The sequence below is a fragment of the Protopterus annectens genome, chromosome 6.part0, assembly GCF_019279795.1.
Source record: "Protopterus annectens isolate FY-2018-M chromosome 6.part0, PAN1.0, whole genome shotgun sequence".
NCBI classification, from domain to species: Eukaryota; Metazoa; Chordata; order Ceratodontiformes; family Protopteridae; genus Protopterus; species Protopterus annectens.
The window spans coordinates 974,390,952-974,415,118 of record NC_056737.1 but is presented as its reverse complement, the minus strand read 5'-3'; the positions used below and the strand labels follow the sequence as shown (position 1 = coordinate 974,415,118).

The following is a 24,167-nucleotide window of genomic DNA, read 5'->3' as shown; positions in this document are numbered from 1 at the left end:
CTAGGCTTGAAATGGCTCGCAAGGGCAGTTAGCTTAGTACTATGAACCTATGACATGGTGAGAAGAGTTATGCACTGTAGTCAGGCCACTGACATGATTTACCTGTGGAAATGGTCTATGGAATAGAACAGAAAGTGAGCTGGCTGAAAGTGTGGAAGGTCGTCTGTTGTGTAGAGCTGAAGAAACAGTGCCAGGTGAAGTAATGTAGTAAGTACGTCTGCATTAACTAATTTACACGTCACAGCAAATTTATACTTTTTATTGATAGACATCCAGATGAAGTAAGACAACTGAGTTCAAAGTAACAAGATAGAAATGGCAACATGTATATTTTTTTTCTGAAAGGCCAGTAACCTTTTTTGAAATTTTCAGATGAAGCCAGAATCATCAATGGCAGACTGTATTCAAGTTGGAACAGAGAAATTACACTTATAATAGGATAAAAGGCTTCAGAAGAAAGCACAGGTGTATAAGACGTGATCACACATGTATATTTGGTGGGCAATGGATGAAAACGGCTCTTTTGGGCTGCACAACTTACCCATTTGACAAGCAAATCAACAAGAATCTGTCACGCAAACATTCTGTCACTAGAACGCATGCAGCATAAGGAACTACGAGACAGAAAAGGGATTTCCATGGTCTGGTGAGCCTCAATCGAGTAACAGAAAATGTGATTTAAATCTATAAATGTAGCTTTACACCGTATGACTTTGGTAGATGTTATCGGGGGGTCCACTGCATGGGGAGTATGGGAGAGCTCGACTTCTTCTTTACACAGGGCCACTAAGTTCTTTCTCATTTTTTAAAATTTTCAACAAATTCGCTCTCAATCAACTGAGTCTCCCTGGACTGTTCTAGAATTGTTGGATATGCATAAATCCGGCAATACAGGTACACTTGTCAGAAATTAAATTGTTACTATGATATAAGGTAGAAAGAAAGTGACATGAAAAAACACAAACTAAACCAAATCAGTTGTTGTTGTGTCTTTCGGCTTATCCCGGTTAGGGGTCGCCACAGCGGAACTCCGGTCCGCTAATGTTTGGTAGTGGATTTTTACGTGCCGAGTTACTAGCCCTGATGCACAACCTTCAACGCAGGCACGCCCATTCATGCATGCCTCCACACAGACGGCGCTCTAACTGAGAATCGAACGGAACAACGTCTTGCTATGAGGAGACAATGCTACCGCAGCACCAAATCAGTATGTCTTGAAAACCTTCCACTGGGAAGTGAAGTTCAAAAAACAGCCAAAAGGTGGCAGATTCATCCTCTCCAATATGTAATCTGTCACTGATAACAAACATACGCAGTCAGGAAACCATCTCCTCAGTATACACGGAGGAAACTTCCAGATGGATAACAATTACGATTGATTGAAGGTGCTTGCTTTGACAACTCACATCAGGAAGGCTAAAGAACAAAAGAAGAAGCATTCCTTGTTTCAGACACCTGACAACACTATGCTTTCTTTTTTCATGCAGTATAATTCTCTTTTCTCTACTTTAACCCTGCAAATAGTACTGAATGTTATCCAAAGACCACTGCTGCTCAAGGAACAGCGAGTTGCCTGGTTATTTTTTAAGTTACAAAAAAGCTGTTGTCTTCCAGACTTTCACCATATAAGACAGTTCTGTCACTTTTTTCCTTACACAAGAGATGTTTCTGGAGGTATTGGAAGAAATGTCATGATGAATAACTGGTGTTACTCCTTATATGCAAAAAAAGCCATTGTGTAATATATACTACCTGTGGTTTTACACATGTAATCTGTAAATGCAGTCTGCTGATATAAAGCCGCTATCAGGATTAGTAATGTCAGGGATATAATCAACAACCTAATGGCTTGCTTACCCATAACAGGGTAAATGTGCCAAATTTCTTGATATGGTCAATATTTATGATGTGTTGGCAGAGAAAAAGCTTCTTGTTACGTGTAACTGCATGATATAAAAAAGATAAGCCCCCCCCCCCCCAAAAAAAAACTCTAAAATGGGAACTTGTACTTCAGAGTTTGATAGAATAGGGGAAGAATAAATAGCTTGTGCCCAAAACTCCAAAATAATTATAAAAAGTTAAATATATTTACAAATAATGTCTCCTTTTTCGGGCTTAAACATATTCATTGTATTTATACATTTATTAACCCGTCAAGTTCATTAGTCTGACGACCCTTATCAAGCATGACGCAGGCCACAAGGCATACGAAAAGTACAGTTGTGTAAGTTGAACTTACTGCAACAGAAGGCATTCCAATGATCACTGCTACAGTAGCCTTAGCTATATGGGTTAAAACATGGATATAACAGACAGCCATCTTTCAAAGCTTCAGTGTACCTTTGATGTACCCAAACTGTCAAGCAACTCGAGCCGAGTTAACTAAAAGACAAGTTTGGGCACAAAGCCCTTTACAGCTTTCCTGGAAAGATGGAGGCTGCGCCCTGAAAGAACTATACTAGGAACAAAAAAACATAAACATCCACACCAAAGCAATGTCTTTTGGCTTTTCCTGATTAGAAGTCACCACAGCAGATCACTGGTCCACAGACTGATTGGCAGTGGATTTTTTTTTTTACGGTGCCAAGTTGCCAGCCCGACACCCAACCTTCACAGAAGGAACACCCACATGCACACGCACCTACCTGCATGTCTCTAAAGCTCACTCAGCCACAGGGAGGACATGCAGATTCACACAGTAACTCCATCTGAGAATCGAACCAAAGAACCTCTTGCTATGACGCGGTAACGCTAACCACTGCACCACCACGGCCACACTTACACCCTGCATTAAAAAAAAAAAAAAAAGAACGGGGGACAGAGCAATGATCAATACAAAAATCATCATCAATTTACTGCTCAAGCAGGATTCATTTTTGCTTGTATGTCTTACTTTTGTGTCCTGCAACAGTTTTAAAACAACTGCTTAAATGATAGGTATAACTTTTATTCATATTTCAGTGTTTAAAAAAAGGCTCTAGATGTAATCATAAGATACAGTCATCTCTTTCAGTCACTATACCTGAAAATCTGCAGTATCAGTGTAAGGATTTTGACCAGAACCTTGCAAATTCACCAGTTTCTGCTTTGTTGCCATCAGCCACTGCCACAAGTCTAGGTAGTCTCTGTCAAACTGCTCATGTTGGGAAGCTGACTCCTTATATCTCTTTATCACACTCTAGAAAGAAAGCAAACGTTTTGTCAGAAAAGGATCATTTTACCTTCACAATGAGTCACATAGGTAATTGTGTCCATATATATAACTGCAGTGAGGTCTGTGTATGCATAATGACTTTCATTTGGTGAAAATTTCTATAAATTATTGCTGTACAAACAAATAAGGTTACATATCAAGGAAAGGGAGCTAGTTCTGCTGGCATATGTTTTTGTACCACTCAACCAGCATGAATTCATTGCCAGAGGGAAGGTCCCTAGTTGGAGAGTAGTACTGTAGAATGTTCTCTAATGTTGATCATTTTCTGGTGAATATAAGAGGTTATGTACTGTGTTTAGTTGTGAGTATGTAACTTGGTTACATAATTTGAGACAATTTAGTTGTTTTAGTGCAAAGCAATGATGTGTTTTTATAAGGAAGGTTGGTTCCAAAATCTAGCTACTTTGCTGTAGCATGTAGTCAGTTTAGTTATATAGGCAATAACTAAGTGTGTTAGAATAAGGGAAGAATAAATGAGTGAAAAATGTAGGTTTATGCTAAGGAAATCTCTGCAGTGTCTGTAAGAGAGCTAAGTTTCTGGTGTATTTTTTGATGGAGTGTTGTATGTGATAGTCAAACGTGAGGCTGTCATCGGTTTTAACTCCCAGTAGTCTGGTTTGAAATGGTTTCTATTACTGTGTTATTCAAAGAAGCGAACTGAAATGTGTTTTTTGGTTATTGAAATTGAGGTAAAAAGCATAAGTATTTTTTCCTTATGGAAGGGGGGATTGAGAACTAATTGAGAGTTTTTAAGCCATGATTCAGTGTCAGTGAAATACTCTTTAGTGATCTCCTGGAGATTTGTTATAACAGGGGTGTAGATCATTGTGTGTATTGTACCTAGTCAGCCACTGTAGGTAGATACCACATGCATATAAGTTACTGAGCATGTGCAAGATCAGTGCTATTTTGTATAGTCAGTCAGAGTGAGTGTAGGCATGAATGGAGATGCACATGCGAATGCGTTTGAAGTAACTAGTCAGTCAGCTAGCTTAAATATATGTTCCAGTTACAGCTCCTGATATATTTATGTGCAATAAACAACTTGAACCTATCACAGTGCCTCAGTGTCTCATATGAATACAACAGACATGCAACATGGTGTCAGAATGGGATCTGAAGTGAAGCATCTCACAATCCGTGACGAACGAAGTTAGAAGTGGAGGAATATACAGGAGCCAACTCACAAACAGGTCAGTGATTATTTACAGGTACTTAAACTCGTTTAAGTGATTTGCAGTCGCTACTTGTTTGGTGAAGCATTCAAAATTTTCAAAATAATTATCAAAATAAACACAATGTCTGAAATAGCAACATACTGATAATCAAGTATTCAAAATAAAAAAAAATGTTCAAAATAATTTTTGAAGTGTTAAACTGTATAAAAAGGCTAAAACAACCACATTTTTTTGCAATGTACTACTTTTTCACATTATCTTAAACTTTTCAAGGTATCCAATATTTCTGGAATGTTTGCAGTGTTTGCATTGTTAAAGTGAGGCAATTTCAGAGAGATTGTTGTACAATTCATCATAATTACAAGTACCTGGTCTATGCTTATATTTAAACAAATTTTATTATGGCAGAGGGATTTCACAGACCTGAACCGCTGATGTTTAATAGTACTATTGCTGAGAACTGTCAAGTGTTTGAGCAAGAATATATTGTATTATGGAGCTATTCTCACCTTTAGCAGCTATGTATTGAATTATGTTGACTTTGAACTATGCAGCTTTTACTTTGTACTATGTATTCTGTATTATGTATTTTTATTCTTTGTACTATGGAGCTTTTCTCCCCGGGCCTCCACTGAAAATGGGCTCTTCGAGCCCAGTGGACCTCCTCGGTCACCAAACTGGAAATAAATAAATAAATAAATAAAATATTTTCATACAGGTTGCATTTTCTGATAAAGATGTACAAAGGCATTTTATGCTTCTTAATTTAACTGGCTCAGAAGTCATTGAAAGGGAACGCTCATTTGTGTGTGCACCCGTTGTGTATGAGGGGAGGGGGGAAAGCCACCATATTGTGATACAGACTGAAACGCAGGAAGACCCTGTGTACTTAAAATGTACATTTAGAGAAATCTGTAACCCTCAAAGGAATATTACAATGGAAAGGCACATGTTTTACACAAGAAATACAAAGCCTGGTGAAACTGCAGCACATATTACTGACTTAAGAAATAAAGCAAAAACATGCAGATTTGGTGATCTGAGAGATGAGTTGATAAAAGAAAGGCTTGTGTGTAGTGTTAAAAATGATGCAGTGAGAAAGATTTTGCTTTGAGACAGAGATTGAACGTTGAGCAAAGCCATAGAGATTTGTCAAATATATGAGCTTACAGAAAAGCATATGGATATGCTTACAAATGAGAAAAACCTGCATGTAGTGTCTGCCAGTTGTTATCCCAAACCATGTTGTTAGCTGTCATAATTGTGGAGGCAGTCATGAACCTAAACAAAATAAGTTATTAGCTTTTGGTCAGCAATGCCATAAATGTAAAAAGTGGAATAATTTCAAAAGGGTTTGCAAGTGTAAAGTGGCACATACTTTTATTAAAAGAGAGCATCCGAAGAAGCACATAAATAAGTTAGACAGCCATGAGCAAACTTTCTATTTTGATGTTGTCTCTGTGATTGATGAAACAGTTAACACAGTAGATTACCAGTTGGCAGCAAAGAATGAAATATTTTGTATTGTACGGATTAATGGGAGCCTGTAAAGCTTAAAGTAGACACTGGATCCAAGTGCAATGTTATATCAGCACAAATGTTTGCTAAAGTAAAAGCTGGTGAGAAGCTTGATTCAGCAAAGTGTGCAATACTAGTCGCTTATGGTGGTGAAGAGATTCAAACTGATGGTGCAGTAGTTCTGACATGCCATTCTGCTAGGAACAGCAATGACTTGCAGTTTTACATAGTCAAAAGACATGTGCAGTCACTGTTAGGTCTCAAAGACAGTCTGAGAACGGGACTGATTTCATTTAGTAAAGAGGTTCACCATATAAGTCTGAATAGCAGCAATAGTTTCATACAGAATATTTTTAGTGAATATTTTGATATTTTCACAGACGAGCTTGGTAAACTTTTAGTCACATATTCCATGAAGTTAAACCATGAAGTAAGTTCAATTGTCAGACCATCAAGGAAGATTCCAGTAGCAATGGAGAGTGGAGTAAGCGCACTAGACAAAATGGTGCATTTGGGAGTAATCACTCTAGCAAAAGAACCGACTGAATGGGTATCCTCCATAGTTGTAGCTCATAAGGAAAGCTCAGATGATATTTGAATATGCATTGATCTGAGAGATTTAAATAAAGCACTTAAACATCCTCATCATCTGATGCGCACAGTCGAAGAAGTAGCTGCTCTCATGCAAAATGCCACTGTTTTTTCTGTCTTAGATGCAAAGAGTTCAATTTGGCAAATTTTGCTGGATCATAAATCTTCATCGTTAGCCACTTTCAGTACACCATTTGGTAGATACAGATTTTTGAGAATGCCATTTTGGATAAATTCTGCCAGTGAAGTATTTAAACTTGAGATGGAGCAATTTTTTTCAGGTTATCCATGTGCTATCATAGTAGACAACATTATTGTATAGGGCAATGGTGAAGCTGAGCATGACAAAAACCTAAAGAAAGTTCTAGATAGTACTCGTGAAGTACATCTTAAACTGACTCCACAGAAATGTAAATTCAAACTGAAAGAAGTTGCTTATGTGGGTCACTTGTTTACTAGTTCTGGCTCACAACCAGATCTGTCTAAGCAAACAGGAGTTCTTGAAATGCCAACTCCAAAAAATATCACATCTTTACAATGTTTTCTTGGTATGGTCACCTATTTAGGAAAGTTCATCTCAGACCTGAGTGAGCTTTCAGTACCAATACATGAGTCGACACGCAAAAATGTAAACTGGTCCTGGTTGTAACAACACCAAAGAGCATTTGACATTCTGAAACCGAAAATTGCCATTCCACCTACATTGAGATATTATGATGTTCACAAACCTGTAACTCTTACGTGTGATGCTTCAAAGTATGGTATTGGTGTATCATGTCTTCAAGAAAGCATACCAGCTGCCTATACATCCAAAACTTTAACCCAAACTGAAATGCATTATGCACAAATTGAAAAAGAGCTTTTGGCAGTAGTGTTCACATGTTCGAAGTTCATTGATTATATTTACGGCAAATCTATTCAAATAAAGACTGATCACTGACCTCTGGTGACAATTCTGAAAAGACAATACATACAGCCCCAGCATACCTGCAGTAGATTATGTTAAAATTGCAAAAGTTCAATTTCAATATTGTCTATAAAAAGGCAAATTTCTATACCTTGCCGATGCTTTGCCAAGTGCTCCCGACAAATAACAGAGCAGAATGACAATGAGAAAGCAGACTTTGAAGTCATGGAAGTCAGAAATTTTTCCTCATCAAATCCTGATGAACTCAAAAATTACACAGCCTCAGACCCAATTCTCAGAAGCTGTACCATTTTATCAGTCAAGGATGACCAGCATGACAAACTAGTCTACCACCTGACATACAGAAGTATTTTCCTTACAGAGATGAGCTTCTGATGGAAGATGGAATTATTATGAAAGGTCCTAAAGTGGTAATTCCTACAGCATTACAACAGGAGTATATCAAAATTTGCATCTTGGTCACCCCGGGTACTGATTCTACCAAAAGAAGGACAACAGGCATACTATTTTGGCCTTCTATGTCAATAGATATAAAGAAGGAAACTCTAGCATGTTCCATTTGCAATAGTACCAAATCGCATCAACAAAAAGAACCACTTTTTTCAGATTCCTGAACTGACATGGTTAACGGTTGCTATTGATATTTTCGAATGTAATGGTTAACATTATTTAGTGTTAGTAGACTCTTTTTGGAATGGTTTGAAGCTGACCTTCTTTCTAAGTTAACATCCAGTATTGTCATTATGAAGTTGAAGAGACATTTTTCTGTCCATGGTAGTGTGCACAAAGTTATATCTGACAATGGTGCACAGTTTACACATCAGCAATTCAAGAATTTTACTGAGTCTTGGGATGTTGTCCATGTTACTAGTAGTCCTGATTCCAATGGATTAATTGAGTGTGCACTTCAAAATGCGAAACATTTGTTGGAGAAATCCAAGAGAGATGGTTCCGATGATTTTCTTAACCTACTTAATTTCAGAAGTATTCCTCAAGATAATTTGCTTGGTTCACCTACTCAGAAATTAATGTCCAGATGGATAAGGACAACTTTATCAATCAGTAAACAACTGTTAGTACCAAATGCAAAGAACAACCGAATGAGCAAGACTCAACTTTTGAAAAAATGCCACTCAAAATGGTTGTACTATGATAAATCCAGCAAACCTCTTAGACCATTAAGATGAGATGGTGAGGATGCAGACATCTAAAGGATATGACCGACTGGGTATCATCAAAAACCTTTGCAAAGAACTGGGATCTTACATCATACAATCTGATGGAATGGATTTCAGAAGGAATCCAAGACACAAACTACCAGCCTCTGAACCAGTGACCCAGCAGATTGCCTGTGCCAGAGACTCTATTTCTCAGAGCGAGTTCCAGAGGACAGTGTACTTTCTTCAAGTAATCAAAAAATTCCCAGAGACCGTCCCTGTTGATACACCCAGTCTAAATTTTTATGTGACCAGATTGGGTAGAATTTCCACACCCTATCCGAAATACACAGTGACTTGGACTTGAATTTATTTGTTGTTAAATGTTGATGTGATATCTAGCTTGTAAAAATATCTTGTTCTCCTATTGCATGTCGAACAAATCAAAGAGGGAGGATGTAGACCACTATGTGTGTTGTACCTACTCAGCCACTGTAGCTAGATAGCACATGTATATAAGTTACTGAGCATGTTGAAGATCAGTGCCATTTTGTATAGTCAGACTGTTTACAGGCATGAATGGAGATGCACATGCAAGTGTGTTTAAAGAAATGAGTCAGTCAGTTAGGTTAAATATATGTTGCAATTACAGCTCCTGATGTGTTTATGTACAATAAACAACTTGAATCCATCACAGTGCCTCAGTGTCTCATTTGAATACAAGAGACATGTGACAAGGTTGAGCAAATAAGGGTTGAACTCATTGTCACATTGCAAAGTGGCAAGTTTACTGGTGGTATGAAGGTTGTTTATGAAAATGTTAAACAGAAGGAGCCTAGTATTGACCCTTGAGTGACACCAACGGAGACTGGTCGAAATGGTGAGAGATCATTTTGCCGTCTAACTGTCTGCAGTTAACTGGATAAGTAGCTATGGAACCAGGAGAGAGAGGAATGAGTGAGAGCAAGAGGAACACATTTAAAAAGAATTTTGTTGTGGGAAACAGCATCAAATGCATTGCATAAGTCAAGGAAATGTGAAGAGAGGAGGTTGCCCTCATTCCTATATAGGTTAATGATGCTTGTGAAACTAAGAGGAGCAGCTGTAGTATTGTGGTTGGGTTTGAATCCATGCAGGGGCTGTAGTATTGTGGTTCGGTTTGAATCAATGCAGGGTTCTGGATAGGAGATTGCTGTTAAGTTATCTTTTGCTAAGCTGTGCATCAATAGAGTTCTTCAGAATTTTTGAATGAAGTGACAGGACTGCAGTAGGTTTATTGCCTGCAAACTCAGTTGAAGTACCCCCTTTGTGAAGCGGTACAATGAAGTATTTTTACCAGATGTGGGGACATAGTTTTCGGTTAGTGACTGTCTTATGAAGATGAAGACAGGGAAAGCTAATGCCTTTACAAGAAATTTTTAAAAATTTGGAGGGCAGGTTGTCAGCAGCCAGGGTTGCTGTTTTTTAGTTTACTTAGAAATTTTATTATAGCAGAGGTTTTAACAGGCTGAAGTTTAAACAATTGTAACCATTTTCCTAAAACAGTAGGGACAAGGGGAAAGGTGACTGCTGTCTATCAGGACTGCCTATATAAAATGGGAGTTGAATTAAGTAGGAATGGAATCATTATTATGACTGATAGTTTGGCCAGGCTGTAATAGCTTCTTTATGGATGACCAAATTAATTTGGGAATACACTGCTGTTGATGCTGGAGGTTGATGATTTATTGACAGTTTTAACATGGCATTTAGTGCATTTTCTGAGGTGCCTAAAATTTTCAAAGACATTTTGTGTTTTGTTTCTGTGCCATTCCTTCCAGGATTTCTCTCTCTAGCATAAGCTGCTTGATTTCCTTTATCAGGCATGGTGTGCTATTTTACCCTTTTCATTTTTACAGGGCTAGATAATTTAGTATTTTCAGAAAGGTGCAACTGAAGTAAGATACTGCATCACATATAGGCATCAATTTTAATACATTTAAGTTACAGAAGGTCAAAGTTAAAATTAATGTTTCTTTGTTAAATTTGGTTAGCTTTCATATTTGATTGTAAATTCCTTGTTTGAGCAAACTGTGTGTTGCTCCTTAACTATATGAATCAGAAGCGAATGACTACTAGTGTCTGGCAAGCATCTGCAGGATTTCACCTTGTTAGGTTTGTTTGTAAGAATCCAGTCTAATATGGGCTGCCTGTTAGTATTTTTGTTGAATCTCATGATAAACTTTATCCGGGTGAAACCATGTAAGTTTATTGAGTCTTTGGGGTTGCCATTGACGATGGATTCCAAGACTATGCTGAGTATGAAGAGTATGCTAGTATGAACGTTTCTTTTTAGATGTTATCAGGCATGCAGTGGAGAATGTTTTCTGCTCTGGTAATGTTATTATCTGGTGTGGCTTACAGTGCTGAGACACATATGGTCTTTTGAAATTAATTCTAAGGTATGAAAGCAGAAGTTAGAATTAATTAATTTTGGGATATTTTTGTAAAACTGGGTTATTCCTGGGTGTTAATGATGGCTACCTGCTCTTTTATGTTTTATATCCATTCCGAACATGTTGAAGCCAAAGGGAATGATTTCATTGACAAGTTATTTCTTATCTTAACCAGGTATTGGTGAAACTAGTATATCCAGGCAGTAAAAGACCAGTTATGCAAAGACATCTTGAATTTTGTTGCAGATACTTTTGAGATTCATGTAAAAAAGCAGTAGATTAGAGTCACATGTTGATGGAGAAAATGTGATGGGAATATTGGATGTTAAAAGAGGAAGATGCAGTGAGTAGTCGTTGTATGGGGCCAGGATTTGAGTTATCATCCCCACTGATTTTCTAAGCGGAACTGGTGGTAATAGAGGTATAGAGGTTTAGAGTCACTGACATTGGTATTTAAGTGTTACGGAAACTTTCTGAGTCATGGCTTCTGATTTGCTATTGAGAGTTTGCTACAGGCTATCTAGAGTTGCAAGCTCTGTAACATCATGACTCAACTTTCCTGCTTTAAATTATTAATTTCCATAACTATTTCCTTATTTAAAGTCAGAACTGACTAATTTCGATAAACCTTACCCAGGAAAAAACACAGACACTGAGGTCCCCTTAGACTTTTCAGAAGAACTTTGCAAACACTTTACAACAAGCACATCACTTTCACCTCACGTGTTGTTTTGAAAATGAAAAGACTTTCTCACCAGCTTTTATTTCAACTAAAGCAAATTAAAATCTTACTCTGGGTTACCACATAGGTCTTAATTTTTCACTTAGTATATTATTTGCTACTAGCAAATAACTGGCAAAATAAAAAACATGCATGGCAAAATGCTACGCAATCACTACTCACAGAATCACTTAACGTTCACTTTCGGACAGCATGTGTCTATGATATGGCTTTGTCACATGGTTTACTAATTCATTCAAAATTTTAAATGCATGATATCTTAATCTCCCCCTACTCCCCACCCCACCCCAAAGGCTGATAATGGAAATACATCACTTTGGAAGAACAGTTACTTCTTAACTTTGCTAAACACTTCCAAAAGCAGTCTCAGTTCTGGTAGCCCAATTTTCTTACCCCCTTTTTCCATGTTATTTCACTTTTCATTTATTTATTCAGCTGACAAACAGGAGGATCACCTTACATCAACTAGCTTTATGACACATCATTGGCATTCCAGATGGAACTGAACAACGATTCTTAGTATAAGAAAAGTTAGAATGTACAATAACCAGAGAATAATACTTGAATTTATATCAATTCTGCTACATCATATAGGCCAACATATGACAAAATGCAAAATATGACTTTAACATCACAGGCACAAAAATGTAAGACATGCTGTTTATAAAACTTAAGTAGGTGATACCTAACAAAGTAATAGTGAGGAAGTAGCAGAAAATGGCTAACAGGTTTAGCTGTTATTAAGCATGTGTGGTTGTGTGCATTCTGGAAAGAAATGGTTAAAGGGTGGCACTAAGAACTGTGTTAACTTCTGCTGATAACGTCCTAGTAGCCATCTTAATGTGAATTTAGAGATATAAAGAAGGCAACACAATCTATGTAGCATTCACTTCATGAAAGTGTCTGCATTCAGGAAGGCATTTGTATATAGTCTGTGCAGAATGCCTAATGAAAAGTGTTTTTCCTTATGTCACCAGCCTATATTGTGCAATATTAATGTGTGCACACTGTATTCATTTTATCTGTTTTATCCAAAATTTCCTATATGAGGACCACAGTGGTGCAGAATATTCTAGTGAACATATAGCTACATTAATAAATATAGGAATTAGTGGTCAATGCTCGTAAGTTGTTATCTGGTTTTGAAACAGAATGGATATGAGTGCTAAACACTAATTTTGGGAGAAATAATCAGCTTTCAGCAGGGAATATTGCTTATAGGTGGGGACTAAAACTTGATTTGAAACAATGAGGATGTATCTGGGGGACCTAGAAAATATAACAAAAGAGGGTAGATTTCTGAAGAAATTTATGAAAATACTTGATATGAAAGAAGTAAATTCAGTAGTAGGAACTCACAGGAAAATGTACATATTATTCTCAAAGGTAGATTAACTGGGCTAGACTAGACAGAAATTATATTTCACAGGAGCATGTGCATTTAACTGAAAGCTTTGACACACATCCAATAACGATTTCAGATCATGTGACAATAACAGCTAAGATAAAAAAAGTAATGCAGTACAAATGAGACACTTGTACTTCTCCACCTACATGTTAAAAAGAGAGGTATTTAATGAATGGGTAGTGGAAATTATTCATAGGTTCATAGGTTGGTACTAGGCTATCGGCCCTAGGGCCTATACAAGCCTAGCCATGACAATTCACTGGCCATTTCTTCCCACACTATTTACTTCCCTGGACCCCTGCGACCTCTCACGAGTTATAAGGGAAGATAGAAACTACTTCAGATGTCACAGCTAGTGAGTAGGATAAATTAAAAGTGGAGTTTAAAAAAAGGGAACAAATAAAAGAAAAATATGGCTAAAAAGTAACAAGAATTATTTGGAGGGGTAGACAAAGGTCAAAGTACTGGAGAATAAGGGGAATCTCACAGAACATGAAGAGGAACAACTGCATAGTGATAAAAAAATAAGGGAGCATGTGGATGTTGTTTTGTCTTTCGGCTTTTCCCGGTTAGGGGTCGCCACAGCGGAACTCCGGTCTGCTAATGATTGGCAGTAGATTTTTACGTGCAGAGTCGCCGGCCCTGATGCACAACCTTCAATGAAGGTACAATCATTCACGCATGTCTCCACACAGAAGACGCTCTAGCTGAGAATCGAACAGGACAATGTCTTACTGTGAGGCGACACCGCTACCGCAGCACCACCACGCATGAATTTAGAAAGATTGCTGTTAAGCCATGCTTTTTGATAATAATTCCAGAGTGCAAAAACTTTTAGCACAATGACTTAAGCAACAGAAAGTAGAAAGGGTTGTTTCTAAAGTTAGAAAGCCTATAATAAGAAAAATAACACGTGATCATGTACTGGTAGTAGAGATGTTTTGGAAATTTTATGCAAATTTGTACAAGGCAGAGGAATGTGGAAATCAAAAAAAAGGAAAAATGGAAATATCTATGGAAATCTTAGGTATACCAAGTATAGAGGTAGATGAGGCTCAACAGTTAACAGTTAAGACAGGAGGAGATGAGATAAAAACTGTGACGTATAATCAAACTGCAGGAAAGTATCCAGGAATAGATTGTATTCCTGTGGACGCCTGGAAGTTAGGAGGGAAGAAAGTGATAAAGATCTGGAAGGTTTTAGCAGTATTTTAAAAGGAGAGGAAGCACCAGCATCCTGGAAGAAAGCTGTGGTGGCTGTAATACTTAAAGACAGTAAAGGCCAATTAGACCCAGCTTCATATAGGCCCACTTCAATTTTAAATCAAGTGTTTATGTCTATAATAGCTAAAAGAATGGAAAGGTGTTGCCAAAATTGACTAATATGGTTAATGGGTATATGAAGGATTGGAGGCAAAGTATGAGGGTTCCTCTCTGATAAGTTATGTCTGAGCAGAGGAGCCAGGCATGGCTGTCCTCTTTCTGCTTTGCTATTTGTGTCATATTTAGCACCAATGACAAAGTAAATAAGGGACTAAGAAATTCAAGGATATAATTGTTATTGTAATCAGGAAAAGTTGGCTTTATTTACAGATGATATTATTTTGTACTTGATAAAACCAGAAAAGGACATCTGACTGTTGTAGAACATTCTGAACCAGTTTCAAGTCTTTTTGGAATATAAAAATAAAGACAAAATGAAGGCTACAAATGTAAATTATGTACCCATACATGAAGTGTTTCAGCAATACCCATACTTATGAGGACATGATAAAATTAAGTTTTTAGGAGTATGGATCAAAAAGGATTCTGTTATGGCAGCTAAGGATATGTGGGAATACTTTATTTATTTATTTTATTTATTTAACATTTGTTAACCGGGAAAGTCCGACTTGGAACAAAGTCAATTTTCAGCAGAGGCCCGGGGAGAAAGGCTCCAGATGCATGTCTTTGTAATGTGGGAGGAAACCAGAGCACCCAGAGAAAACCCACACGAACGCAGGGAGGACATGCAGACTCCACACAGAAGGCACCTCAGCCGAGAATCGAACCAGAGAACCTCTTGCTGTGAGGCGACAATGCTACCGCTGCAATAGACTAAACAAAAGACAATACAAAAACTGAAAAACTGGAAGCTCTTATTTATGGCTATGGATAGCAAGATACAAGAAGTGAAAACATTTTTAGTCCCTTTAACTTTATATACAGGTCAGACATATTTTTATCAAGTGGAAAAGAAGTTGTGGACAGTAATTAATAAAGAGTTGAAGGATTTTAACTGGGAGGGGAAGAAGGCAAGGGTGAAGTGGAATATGTTGATCCTTCCAATAGAACAAGATGATTTAGGATTGCCTGATTTGAATGAATGTTTTAGCACTACACTGTTAAGGCTCTATACATAACACAAGCAGAAAGTTGTAATTCACAGTGGAAAGGGGGGATAAGGAAGTGGGTTGGACGGGGGAAGTGAAAAAAAAAATAAAGAGAGAGTGGAATTTTGAATAGAGATCCTGGAGGGGGGAATTAAAAAATAAAGAGAGAGTGGAATTTTGAATAGAGATCCTGAAGAATAACAACAGCCATACAGAATATTATATTCATAAAGTACCAGAAAGTATTCTAAGAATGGAGAAAGCAGATTCTGGTAATAGGGATGACGGCAACTAGGGGTACAGATAACAGACAAGAGGGGACTGTAAGAGGCCAAGAGGACATTTGGACTGCAGGCTAGAGACTGTCTTCCCTATCAGGGATTGCTATCAGAGAACAGGCAAAGAGAAAAGAGAGTTTTTAGATGAATCTAGAACAGAAGCTGTTGTTAAAAAGGGATAATTAGTAGGGCATATAAAGTACTCCATAACTGTAGGAATCAATCAGAGGCGGTTAGAAAAGGTTGAGAAGAGAGATTGGATAAGCAGTTCACAAGAAAACAATGGAAGGACATATGTAAGGCTTCCAAATATGCAACAGAGTCTAGAAGAGTTGGGATTTTTGCTTGGAAGTGTTTGTGTAGGTATTTTTGTACCCCAAGCAGACTCCAAAGATTTTTTTTCTTAGGTAGATGGCAAATGTTGGAGGTGTGATGGGGAAGAAAGAGATAATTAGCAGCATACATCTTGGGAGTGTAATGAGTTGGCAAATTTAAAAAATTCCATACAGAGTACTCTGCCAGAAATATTGGGTGAGCAAATGGGTGTAACTAAAGAAATTATTTTTTGAGCTGAGATACGGGATCTGAATCTAAGCTTAATTCTGGTGGCTGCCAAAAAAGCATTTACTAGAAAATGGAAATCAAAGTAAAAACTAACTGAATACTATAACAGAGACAAAAGAACTGGAAGTGGGATCTTTAGAAAAGGATAGGTGCAAATCATACATAATAAAAATGGAAATTGTGGGAACAGTATATCCAGAGCTGTGTTTTGGAGGAGGAGGAGTGAGGTTTGGGAGAGGGCAGCAGTTGATCAATTTACCTGATGTTGGATTGATGATGTGTATGAAAGAATATACATGATGTATAATGTTTGTAACTGTGAACATGTTAACGTAGTTTATTTTCTTTTGCATTGATACGTTTGCCTATGTCTTAAGAGGTAGTTCAGTAAAGGTGGTAAAAAAAAATTATAGCAATCCCCAAAATTCATCATCCAAGAATCCAAAAAACTCGTAGAAGACATAAATATGTTGCTCAATCTTGGAAAATTAGCCCTACACAGTCCACTCCCAACCAATAACTCACAAAGCACTATTTAACAGTCTAATTCAATTTTATAGAGTAAGCTAAAAACTATGCAAATCCAGCCATCTCACCCCAATCAATGAGGTCACAACAGGCCTTCACACTCATTCCACTGCCAACATCTACAATTAGAAAATACCTATGCACCCTTAAAACAACTACCACTGCCTCTGACCACCTTCCATCTGAATACCTCAAACTCTATGCAAGAGAAATACATCCCCATCTTATGGAAACAAATCCTATATAATACCCCACCATAATGGCAACTCATCAACTAAATGCACAAACTATAAACCAAAAGCCATTCTCTCACCCGTATCTAAAATCCTGGAAAGATGTATTCAGTCTTAACTTATTTCATATATAACTTAACATAACCTCCTTTCTCCCTCACAGCATTTTTCAGTTTATTTTGACTTATACTGCACTTTATCTGCACTGTATCCTTTCACTGTTATACTGTAAAACTGTTTAATTAACTGAGTGTGAACTGTTCTGTTGTTATATTTAAGTGTGCATCTGTTCTCCTGTGTTAAATCAACCTAAACAGAGTTTAAATATCTTTAGCATAGTCTGGTTACAGGTTTTGTTGTATCCAGATATGTTTGTGTGATTCCTGTGTTTCCTGCTATGCCATCTTGTGCTGGCTGGGGCCTACCTGCACTTAGTGGGAGTAAGTGAACTGGTTGGAACTGATCTGGCATAGGGTGTTTAGCTAAGAGCTCAGGGACAAGGGTTGATTGGTCAATTCCAGTGTTTCTATTTAACTTTCAGTTTTGTGGTACTTAAATCCCACTTTTATACAGGTTTGCACTTGTTTGCATGTCACACACCACCGCTGCACTGTTTTAATCCTTTGCGAGATATCTCAGCTGAATTTTCCCTTACCAGCACTCCTGTGTTAGTAAGGCCCTCCCTTACAGCTACTGAATTGATTTTATCCAGCCCTACTCACACCTATAGGCACTCTCTTCAGATAGTACCCACTCTACTATCCCTGACTTCTCTTCCACAGATTCTGACAACTACGAATGAACAATTTCCTATGGTTTCTCCTGCTAGTCTGTTGCTATGGGCATTCTGAGACACTGTAGCAACTGCCTCATGTACTAACACCTAAGAACACAATATGTGAGATATGCAATTACATTAAGAAACTAGAATCCTTGCTGTCTCAATCACAAGCCAGTACACCTGGCACTGAGAAAGTTGTCTGCTCAAACACCACAAATAACACACCTCTAACATCACCCACACCTGTACAACACACTCCCACATATGCGGACATTCTCAACAAAAATGTATGTAAACAAAAGAGACCTCCGAGGCAAAAACACACACGCACATCATAACCTACAGCACCAAACACCACAAAAAGTACACACGCCTGTATCTCACTGCCTCTAAGGTCCATCCACAAACCCAGCATGCTAGTCATAGGAAACTCTATTGTGAGACACACACACATGTGCCCTTCACCAGACTAGATGAGGAGAAAGTCACAGTAAGTTGCATGTCAGGTGCGAGAATCCCCCATATCACACACACACTCAAGTCTCTCAACAGCAGGTACTGTAATGAATCTGTCATAGTCCATGTTGGTGTGAATGACTTGAGACATACCTTTCTTGACTATATGAAGAGAGACATGATTGAGCTTGGTGAATATGTGTCTCAGGAGGTATGACCCTAGCCTTAAGCAGCATCCTACAGTCACCCAGAATGATGCCTCAATACAAACAGAAAATGATTGACTTTAACAATTGGCTTAGTTTCTGGTGTCATTCCAAGGGGATCCAGTACCTTGCAGCCTGGGAGGACATGACTGACAGACCACGATGCTTTGCCAGAGATGGCCTTTATCTGTCTCCCCTGGGCTTTAGGCTTCTAGCAAAGGCTCTTGCCTCCCCAGTAGTGCCTTTTTTAGGCAAAGTCATGAGGACAAATTTACCAAATGAGAAAAATTCTTCTAAATGAGCTTTAAAGGTCATGCTGCTAAAAGCTAGGAATTTTAACATCAAACTGCACTCATTGAAAGCATTCCTCACTCTGGAAGATGCTGACATTTCTGCAGTCACTGAAACCTGCTTCAAAGCTGCGGAGATCACCCCAGCCTTATCAGGTTACTCATCCTACCATACTTTCAGACCCTAAACAGAGGGCTACAAAGCCAAAGGAGGTGGAGTTTTAACATTTATCAAAGAAGTACAGACCTCCAGGCTGGTCAAACAATATGATGCACAGGAGACACTCCAGGTGCAGTTAATAGTTAACAAAACACCTATTCAAATCATAGCTAGCTACAGACCCCCCCCAACCATGACTCAGGATGCCCACTCCACCTATCTGGACTTACCTGAATCCATCAAGATTCAAACCTCTACCTTGATCCTGGATGACTTTAACTACCCAACCATAGAGTGGAAGACCTATTCTAGCGCAAACATGAATGCCCAGAGTTTCCTTGACTTCGTCAATGCCAGTACATTGGATCAGTTGGTTGATACCCCCATGAGAGGTGAAATATCCTGGACCTGGTACTAGCCAACATGAGTAGCCACTATAGCACCTCTAAAGTGTCATTCTCCTTGGTAAGATCTGACCATAAAGTGATCACTTTTGAAGTCACCATCTCCCCCCCCCCACCAGAGTCAAACAAAAAAACTTTTCCAAAGCTGACTACAGCCTCCTGAGAGCAGGTACAAGCAGCTTCACAGCCATCATCCCTTCAGCTGGAACTAGCACTAATGTCCAAGCCTACACCAAAAATCTATATAAGCACCTACATAGCTGCATGAACTCAGCAATACCTGACAGGACAAAATCATCTTATTCAAGGTTGAGTAAACCAGACTCTACAATAAAAGGAAAAAATTGCTGTCCAGGACCAAGAAGGAGCAGGTGCCAAGTTGGAAGCAATCTCTCCTTTGTCTGAACAAGCAAAAAAGGTTACTGGTGAAATCCTCTAAGGCTAACTTCGAGTCCAAATTGGCCACATCCACTATGGACAATCTCAAGGCCTTCTTCACATACATCCACAATCTCAAAGGTAACTCCCAAATCTGTTCTGAACTGGTTGTCAAGAAAACCGCACACACAAACCCCGTAGATATAGCCAAACTACTGGCAGACGGGTTCGGTGAAAACGTCATCACCCCCTGTCTCCCCATCAGTAAACCAGGACATCCCCAGCACCTGCACCCCTCCCCTCATCACCAGGGAGCAAGTCTTTAATTCCCTCTCAATGGCAAAAAATACAGCCTCCATGAGACCTGACAACATCCCTGGCTGCATTCTACATGAACTCAGGCAAGAGCTCTCAGCACCATTAGGCATCCTATTCAACCAAATCCTGTGCACCAGCTTTGTCCCAGCTAAACGGAGGACAGCCACTGTCATCCCTCTACACAGAGATGGAGCTTCCACAGACCCAGGCAATTATAGGCCCATCAGCCTAACTAGCTTGATCTGCAAGCCCATAGAATTCATTATCAAGAACCTTATAAACAAGGATATTTACAACCTCCAAATGCTTGACCCCACACAGTTTGGTTTTGTCAAAGGGAGATCATGCCTGTTAAACTTGGATGACTTCTTCAAAACAGTCCCCAAAGCCATGGGTGAGAGGAAGAGGGTGCACACTGCCTACCTTGACTAGCCAAAGTCTTCGACACTATTCCCCACTCGGGCATAATAGTTAAACTTTCCCAGCTAGGCATCAACCCATATGTTACCAGATGGATAGCTAACTGGCTCACTGATAGAACCCACTCAGTCAAAATAGGGGAAGCCACCTCTAGTAGTAGACCCGTAATGAGCAGCGTACCCCAAGGATGGGTTTTGGGGCCTCAACTGTTTAGGATTTACTTTTCTGAGATGCAAGCCAAAACCAGTGGCCTGTGGCTGACCAAGTTTGCAGATGACTGCAAGCTGGATGCTGTCTTAAATTCCCCTAGTGATGTGAACTTCCTTCAAGAGGGCCTTACCCATACTAATACTAATGACTGGTGCCAGAAGCATGGCCTCAAACTGAATGTTAAGAAATGCATCATTATCCCATTTGGGGAAAATGGTGTCTCCACTAATTATCGCAATAATAACAATGTACTAAGCATGCAGTCATTAGTGAGGGACTTGGTCACCCTGGTTAATAGCAACCTGACTTTTGACCACCACATTTCCTCTGCTGTATGGAAGGCTTTCTATATAGCCCACCTCATAAGTAAGGGTATTTCATCCAGGAACAAGGAAGTCATAAGATCCCTGTACTCCTCCCTTATCAGACCTATTATCGAGCACAATGCCCCCTTCGGCATGTACCTTGCCAAGCACATGCAGCAGCTGGAGAGACCACAGAGGTTCCTGACCAGGAAAATCCAGGGTCTCAAACACCCATCCTACACATATAGGCAAAAAGCTTTGTCCCTCTACTCAGTCTTGTACAGACTGCTTAGAGGTGACCTTTGTCTGGCATACAAGGCTGTCTCACACCCAGCCTTGATGGAGTTGATGCATATCTGTTAGTCAAACTCCACTCATGCAACCCACACGCAAGGCCTCAACCTGGTCTGTGACATTAATAGAACTTGTTGGCAGGACAGATTTGTTTCCCAAAGACTCCCCCATCTGTGGAATAGATTCTCTCTTCATGTCAAGCAGAGTAGCTCACTAGCCCTCTTTATGAGGAACCTGGATGACTGGCTGGGAAACAGAATATAGATCCCTGGGATCCCACCTGTGCCCCTGCTAGACAGGAGAAGCAAGTGCTGAGTTTGTGGGAACATGGACGAAATTCTTGGCTAGGCTTATAAGGGCCTCCAGTCCAATAGCCTAGTATCGTTCTATAAACCTATGAAGCGATGAGCATGGTTTCACATCCAATCACAGTAAACCAATGGTCTTCTGGGGTTCACAGATATAATAAATCACAATAGAAATTCAGGTCTTCTAACCTCAACCCTATTTCTGGAGATATTCAGGCATTTAACGTAGTTAATCATCAAATTATCCTAATTAAACTCTCTTCCTGTGGGCTATTACCCTCCTCACGTAACTGGTTTCTTAGTACCTCACTAATAGGTCACACTTAGTGAAATGGCAAGATAATTTCTCCACTTTCCTTCCTGTATCCATTGGAGTCACACAAGGCTCCATCCTAGGACTACTACTGCTTAACTGAGTTATCAACAACCTAACACAGTAGCCAAAAAGGCCACCATAGCACAATATGCTAATAACGCCAATCTAATATGTGCTGCTAGGACATTGCCCATACTCCCAACATTCACCCAGAAATCCTGCTCCTTCATAGAAGCTTAGTTCAACAACTCAGAACTCCAGCTGAATCCATAAAAAGGTAAACTACTATGTTCACCCACAATTCTCTCTCCTCCAAAACTACCATTAACAGACTGTTACCCAACAAGATAAATAAAGAAATGGCATCCCACACCAAACTACTTGTATGATTACAAACCACGCATGAAATTTCATCTCTTCGTTTAGCATGCCCTAAAGAAGATGCCCCAAAAGCTAGGCTACCTGACTGACTCTGCTAGATAAAACATAACCACTTCTTTAATAACTCCCACCCTATTACATGACTCTGCTATCCAAACCAATCTCAACACTTCTCTATCAGCCAAACAAGAACAATTCTACAATAAAGTAGCCAAATTCACAACCAACCAACAATATAGATCACATCACTGCCTCACCAGAAATACTAAATGGATCAAACTAAATAATTCACTATTGTACTCAAAAGTGATTACAACCTTCAAACTGCTGGACATCCCCGAAAAAATTTCCATCTTTTCACTCCATCATTCAAATGAACACTACTAACAGACCACTACATTCTATTGACAAATCATTTCTCTCCGTAACTAAACCTAACAACAGTGCAGGATATTCCCTGTATTCACACTGCATTCTTAATAGCTGGAATACCATCTCACTCCACTTAAGGAACAGTTCACAACCTGAATGACTTTAAATGCCAGCTGAAGCAACACCTGATAGATAAATAGCTCTGCACCTGCACCTGCACCACCCCTGGTTAAACTGGTGCTAATACAGCTCTGTAAATTTATGTCATAACTCTCTGCTGCACAAAACGTAATGTGCTATTATCAGTTATGCCCTCCACTATCACCTCATCTCGCTTATCTTCCTTGTGCCTTCTTCCTATCTTTGAGCTGCTCTAACTCTATATCTTCCTATGTCTTACAATTTGAACAAGTATTTATAGTTACAAATATTCTTATGTAAAACCTGACAATCTATGCACACTGATGATACTGCACAGCATATACCCGTGTATTTAAAAAAAAACAATGTATTCATATAAAACTCATCTAACTGTTATTTAAAAAAAAACTGTTTGTAAATGATGTAACTAATGTCTGGATGCCTGAATAAAGGAAATGTTGCTCATGAATGAAACTGACTGTAAATGATAAACCAATGCAAATGATGTCTGTGATGTCTACATACTAGGGCTTTTCTCCCCGGGCCACCTCTGAAAAAAGCCACTGCTCAGTTGGACTTTTCTGGTAAACAAATGCCAATAAATAAATAAAAGAAATGTAAAACAAAGCAAGGAAATTAACCACTAAAGTTTAATAAAAAATGAAAAGTCATATAGCTATAAGAACCTGCAACTAACTGAAATTGTTTAGGTGTCTTTAAGGAAAAAATGCTGAGCAATGTTTCAAGATCTACTTAAAGAAATTCTGAATTTAAGGAAATAGTCCTAAATCAATGCAGAGCAGATACTAAATAAAAAAAGTCATACTGTAGGATTATAATGTGCATTGTGGGAGGAAGCCTTAGCAGATGTGCATTGTGGGAGGAAGCCTTAGCAGGATACTACTACCCAGACTATTATTAGTGTCACTAGTCCAGTATGCAAAGCCATGGAATTAATTATCAACAAAGACATAGGCAGCTTTCAGACGCTGGGCCCAACCCAGTTTGGCTTTGTCAAGAGAAGATCATATCTACTAAGCCTAGCAGACTTCTTTCACAAGGTCATCAAGGTAAAATGGAAGAGGGGAAAATGGTGCACACTGCCTACCTGGACCTGGCTAAAACATCTGATACAATACCTCCCTCGAGTATAGTTGACAAAGTCATTGAACTGGGCATAACTTGCTAGACTCCATGCTGACTCACAGACAGGCCCCAGGAAGTCTGAATTACTGATACCACCTCCATTAAGAGACTGGTCACTAGCTGGGTACTTCAGTG

General features: G+C 38.9%; 1 protein-coding gene across 6 annotated transcripts in view; it reads right to left on the bottom strand.

Moving 5' to 3' along the window:
- SYNE3 (spectrin repeat containing nuclear envelope family member 3) overlaps nt 1-24,167 on the bottom strand; it is a 1,238,698-nt gene that overhangs the window by 515,435 nt on the left and 699,096 nt on the right. For all 6 annotated transcript variants that reach the window (XM_044074612.1, XM_044074615.1, XM_044074616.1 and 3 more), the window contains exon 12: nt 3,023-3,178. In XM_044074612.1, the coding sequence (XP_043930547.1) occupies nt 3,023-3,178 (156 nt within the window). The remainder of the gene's footprint in view (nt 1-3,022; nt 3,179-24,167) is intronic.